At 40.4% G+C, this 5,139-nt stretch overlaps 1 protein-coding gene across 2 annotated transcripts; it reads left to right on the top strand.

Annotated features, from left to right (window-relative positions):
* The first annotated feature begins 279 nt into the window (after positions 1–279).
* LOC115054518 (putative transcription factor ovo-like protein 3) lies at positions 280–3,996 on the top strand. 2 transcript variants are annotated; one of them, XM_029519767.1, is made up of 4 exons: positions 280–428; positions 580–812; positions 2,731–2,920; positions 3,481–3,996. In XM_029519767.1, the coding sequence occupies exons 1-4, from the start codon at positions 329–331 to the stop codon at positions 3,801–3,803; spliced, it is 846 nt and encodes a 281-aa protein (XP_029375627.1). In that variant the 5' UTR covers positions 280–328; the 3' UTR covers positions 3,804–3,996. The 2 variants fall into 2 exon arrangements, with proteins under 2 accessions (XP_029375627.1, XP_029375628.1); XM_029519768.1 differs by having other exon boundaries at positions 297–424.
* Positions 3,997–5,139: the final 1,143 nt, after the last annotated feature.

The raw sequence follows: 5,139 nt of genomic DNA, 5'->3' as shown, positions 1-5,139 counted from the left end.
AGACTATACAATTGAAGATGAAAGAAAAGAAAAAACAACACGAATGACTTGATTTACCTAGCAGTTAAAGCTGTGGGTCCTCTGTTCTTGCTCCTGTTACTCAGACCACGCCCTTTGTCTAGGGCCAGATTTTGCATGTCAAGGGCTACTTGAATGTGAAGCGCCCCGGATTCTCACTGCCTGACATGCAAAACTAGTGGTCAACCAGTTAAAATGGCATACACGCACAGTCAACACAGGTGTACTCAAAACACAGACTACCTCTTAGAGAGGCACAGAGCTGATGAGTAGAAGTAGATTAGTAGAAGAAAAAGGGCAAAGTTGAAGTATGCCAAGGTCTTTCCTTGTTAAAAAGAAAAGAGGGGCATGTGGAGCTTGGCAATGGAAAGAACCACAACAGCATGAGTGGAGGGAAGATAATACAGTAGGTATGCACCTTTATATTTACTTTTATGTGTCAAAAGTGAGCAGTGGCATTTAAGTTGATATCGCCCTGTTAAACTGTAAATTTATATCTGGTGGTTAATCTGACTTTGACCTGAGTTACTCACTGTCAACACATGTTTTTTCCCTTTTTAGAGAGTGCAAACACCAATGAGCCAATATCTTGCAGTCCTGACACACAGCAGTCTGTCATTGAGCCTCGAGGAACGGCCACCTCAGGATATGGGCCAGCAGCTAGAATGTGTGTGCCAGTGCCCTTGGAATCATTAGGGGGACGAGGAGCTGATGGTAGACTGGACTGGTCCACACTGATGCTGCCAGGCTCTTTCTACCATCCCAGTACACTGGCTCTGGTCAGCAGAGCAAAGGTAAGATCAGACATTTCTTGTCAAGAATAGTGTCTCTTATAATAAGACATTATAAGCAGCACTGCAGAAGGAACATGGCTTGAAATTGAAGGAGTTATTTATAGCAGCCAGAAAAGAACAGGAGGACATTTTACTTTTTTACAACAATGTAACTTGTGGCACTTAAAGACAGCTATTATTAACATTAACCTGCAAAAGAGTATTTATTTAACTCTGACCTCAAATTATCTAAGACTCACACAATTGTTTCCTGTGCTAATTAAAAATGGTTGGTTAACTTTCAATACTTCATTTTCATGACTGTAATGAATTTCAACCTCTCGACATGTGCAGAGGCAATAACAACAACATAAAACCATGTAATCACAGTCAAGAGATACTCAACAGTAACTATTTTTTTCTCTTGTGTAACGGAGATCAAAATGAAGGCCAACAGAAAAATGATGCAGTCTGACCCATGAGTAACATGTTCTAGTTTAACATTTGGTTTACCAAAATTTTTTTGGTTCAGTTTGGTAATGTTGCTTAACTTAAACCAGAGATGTCCAAATCCGGTCCTGGAGTGCCACTGTCCTGCATGTTTTAGATGTTACCCTGCTCTAACACACAGCTCACCATCAAGCTCTGCTGAAGTCTGATCAGAAGCCAGTGATTGGAATCAGGTGTGTTGGAGCAGGGTAACATCTAAAACATGCAGGACAGTGGTCCTCCAGGACCGGATTTGGACATCTCTGACTACACCATGGTGTAGTTTGCTCGCTGAGCATGTGGTAAGCATCAAAAGTTAATTAAATATGCCATGTTGCTGAGTATGTGGATGCATGGGAAGAGAGTTCTCCTGGAACTCGTGAAACACAAATACTCTTACTTTTACCCAAATCAACAATATCCAATCCTGTATGACAGCGGTCCCCAACCACCAGGTCACAGACCGGTAACAGTCCATGGGTCATTTGGCTCCAGACTGCACAAAAAAAATTAATAAAACATTTTTTATTGATCATCAGAGGCTGAAAAATGTTTCATTTAAAAAAAAAAAAAGATACCTCCATCTGTGCTTCTGGGCACAAAAGAGAACAGAGACAAAAAAGAAAAGCCTAAGAATTTCAAGAAAAAGAAAACTGCATTTCAAAGACAATATAAGGAGTTTTACTTAAAATACAGATTTATCGCTACAGGTGATTTTCACACACCAAGCCCGCTCTGCATAATATGTTGCAACAGGTTAGCAAATGAGGCAATTAAGCCTTCAAAACTGCTTTGGTTCATGGAGACATAGGTTTTATCAGCACTTTATTCACCCTTCATACATTCAGCTTAATGGTGAGATGTATTTTCATATGATTTGCATTTATTTGTTTCCATTCCAGTCCGTGAAAATTGTGTTTTTATGAGAAATCGGTCTGTGGCACAAAAAAGGTTGGGGACCACTGCAGGGTGGGACAATACACTGTACCCTGATGTCAGGAGCTGGATCACTTCCAATTCATTGTTCTAACTGACAGGTTGTTCTTGTGTTGAAATTCAGTCAGTGATTGTTCCTGTGGAAGCCCTGGGCCATTGAAAATCTTTGTAATTCAAACTAATGGCATCCATGCATCAACAAAAAACCCTCGTTCAAAGCCTCTTAGACGATGTCATCTTTTAAAATTTGGAAAGGACACAGTGCATTATTAAATATAAATTGCTTAATTGTATGAGGAGCAGATGCTGTGTGGAAGCATACGCGTCCATTATGCTTCCTTAAACTCAAATGACAAAGTAAAAAACAATAAAAACTTACTTATCAAGATGTTGGGCTGCCTCATGCTGCCAGAAATGCTTCTGTTCTTCTGTACATATAATTCCCATCCCTTTCCTCATCACATTAATTTGTAAATAGTTTTCAGTCTGTTTTAACATCATATAATTTCTCCAGGCCCGTCCCCATACCTCCCCAGGCTCAGGTGATTTTGTGTGCTCAGTGTGCCACAAAATATTCCCTCTGCAGCGCATGTTGACCCGTCACCTGAAGTGTCACAGCTTGGTGAAGAGACACCCCTGTCAATTCTGTGGAAAAGGATTCAACGATACCTTCGACCTCAAAAGGCATATGCGAACACACACAGGTCATGAACCAACTTTTTACAGACACACTATCACACACACACTGTGTCTCTCTCACTCACATGCATTTCCCTGTTTGCTGTATATATACACATTAGAGTTAAATTGTGTATGAGTTTGGAGTTATATCCAAAAATAGGCTTTGAGAGGTTACAATGGCCTTGAACTTTTGCCCACTAAAATTCTCATCATCCTTGAGCCCCAATGATTGTGCTGTACAAAAAAGTTCCCTTAAGGTGTTACTGACAGATGAATGAATAACCTGAAAAAATCCTGGTTCTGGCTGTTGACAGAGCCATAAAAAAGAATCTCCATTCTTTAAAACTACTGGATAAATTGAACATGCAAATTAAGTAGAATTGTAACTTTTAAAAGAAATACAGTGAAAAAAAAACTTTACAGCGTTTGTACAGAATGCCTAAAAATTGCAATTAAGTAAAGTAGCATTGTTACTTTCCACCACTGTTAAAAGATAATCTTTGTCACACAACTGCAAAGACACTAATGCTAATCTGAATCTACATCTGCAAAATAACTTACCTTCTGTCTCTGCCTACTTCAGGCATCCGCCCCTACAAATGTGAGCTTTGTGAGAAAGCGTTCACACAGCGCTGCTCTCTGGAGTCTCATATGAGGAAGATTCATGGCATTCACCAACAGTATGCCTACCGTCAGAGACGCTCTAAGATCTTTGTATGTGAAGACTGCGGTTACACTTCAAGCCGCCCAGATGAGTATTTCTACCATGTGAGACAATGCCATCCAGGCAGTCCTGCTCTGCGCAGGTACTATCGCCGACAGGCCCATGAGAACAGGAGCTTTGTATCAGCAGACCATAAAATAAATCCCTACTTGCTGTACTCAAACCCTGGATACTGTATGTAAGGCCCATACTGTATGTTGGAGATACCAGAAGCTTTTCATAAATGAAAATAGGGTTTATTAGTTACCTTGAGTTTCTACGCTTGTGCTCTTTTGTTTTGTTTTTTTACCAACACTACTCTTATATCCATTGACTCATAGTTTAATGTTTTCTGCTGTTTACTAACACAAAGTAAAAATGAAGGATTGAAAATTATTCAGTGTCTGTACTCGTTCTTTGTAAACCAGGATATCAGCTTGTTTTGGGCTCTCTACTTTGCTCTCAGGCAGTTGTCCTAGCAAACCTGGAGCTGCAGGTGAGAGCTGCAGGGTCAAGCCATGACTTAATGACAAACTGCTCTGACTGCACCGAAGCCAGACATAAAATAAAAGACAGATATTCACACACACACACACACTCTCACACAAACAAACAAACAGACACAGACCCCAACAGGCATATATTCACACAGACCCACGTACACAGGTAAAATCAAGTTTGTTCACTTTGTCCAGATATGTCTTTTGGAGATAGAACACACACACACAAACTGGATTACAGTCCATCCTGCTTACTTTGTTCATACATTACTGTGGGACACACACACACACACACTCTCACACAAACAAACAAACAGACACAGACCCCAACAGGCATATATTCACACAGACCCACGTACACAGGTAAAATCAAGTTTGTTCACTTTGTCCAGATATGTCTTTTGGAGATAGAACACACACACACAAACTGGATTACAGTCCATCCTGCTTACTTTGTTCATACATTACTGTGGGACACACACACACACACACTCTCACACAAACAAACAAACAGACACAGACCCCAACAGGCATATATTCACACAGACCCACGTACACAGGTAAAATCAAGTTTGTTCACTTTGTCCAGATATGTCTTTTGGAGATAGAACACACACACACAAACTGGATTACAGTCCATCCTGTTTACTTTGTTCATACATTACTGTGGGACACACACACACACACACACACACACACACACACTTGAGCTGGTGTTGGACAAAAAGAACTGGGTATTGCCTGTGGGGCAGACTAGTTTTCTTTATTTATGTTTGTTTCGTTTGGTTGTCTTTGCCAATTGGTTTCCCCCTTGCTGTCAGGCCGAGACTCAGATGCAGAGGCTTTGCAAGACACAGACTTTATTCTTGGCAGTAAAGATCTCAGAACCAAGTGATAAACAAACAGGGCTATGAAATGTTAATATTACAAAATAAAAATCGCTCCCGAAGGAGGTTGATAATCCTACACTAGAAAAACCCAAAAGGGGGAAACAAAAACACTCCGTAAGGAGGAAAACCCTGACTAATAGAACAAAAGA

The sequence above is a fragment of the Echeneis naucrates genome, chromosome 14 (assembly GCF_900963305.1).
Source record: "Echeneis naucrates chromosome 14, fEcheNa1.1, whole genome shotgun sequence".
NCBI lineage: Eukaryota > Metazoa > Chordata > Actinopteri > Carangiformes > Echeneidae > Echeneis > Echeneis naucrates.
Note: the sequence above shows the minus strand (reverse complement) of the source record. Positions and strands in the feature narration are given on the sequence as shown.

Bases quoted from the DNA above. Each gene is read 5' to 3' on its own strand.
- LOC115054518 (XM_029519767.1), top strand. From the start codon at position 329: ATGCCAAGGTCTTTCCTTGTTAAAAAGAAAAGAGGGGCATGTGGAGCT. The intron at 429-579 runs GTATGCACCTTT...TTCCCTTTTTAG, and splicing joins GAGGGAAGATAATACAGTAG to AGAGTGCAAACACCAATGAG. The intron at 2,921-3,480 runs GTCATGAACCAA...TGCCTACTTCAG, and splicing joins GCATATGCGAACACACACAG to GCATCCGCCCCTACAAATGT.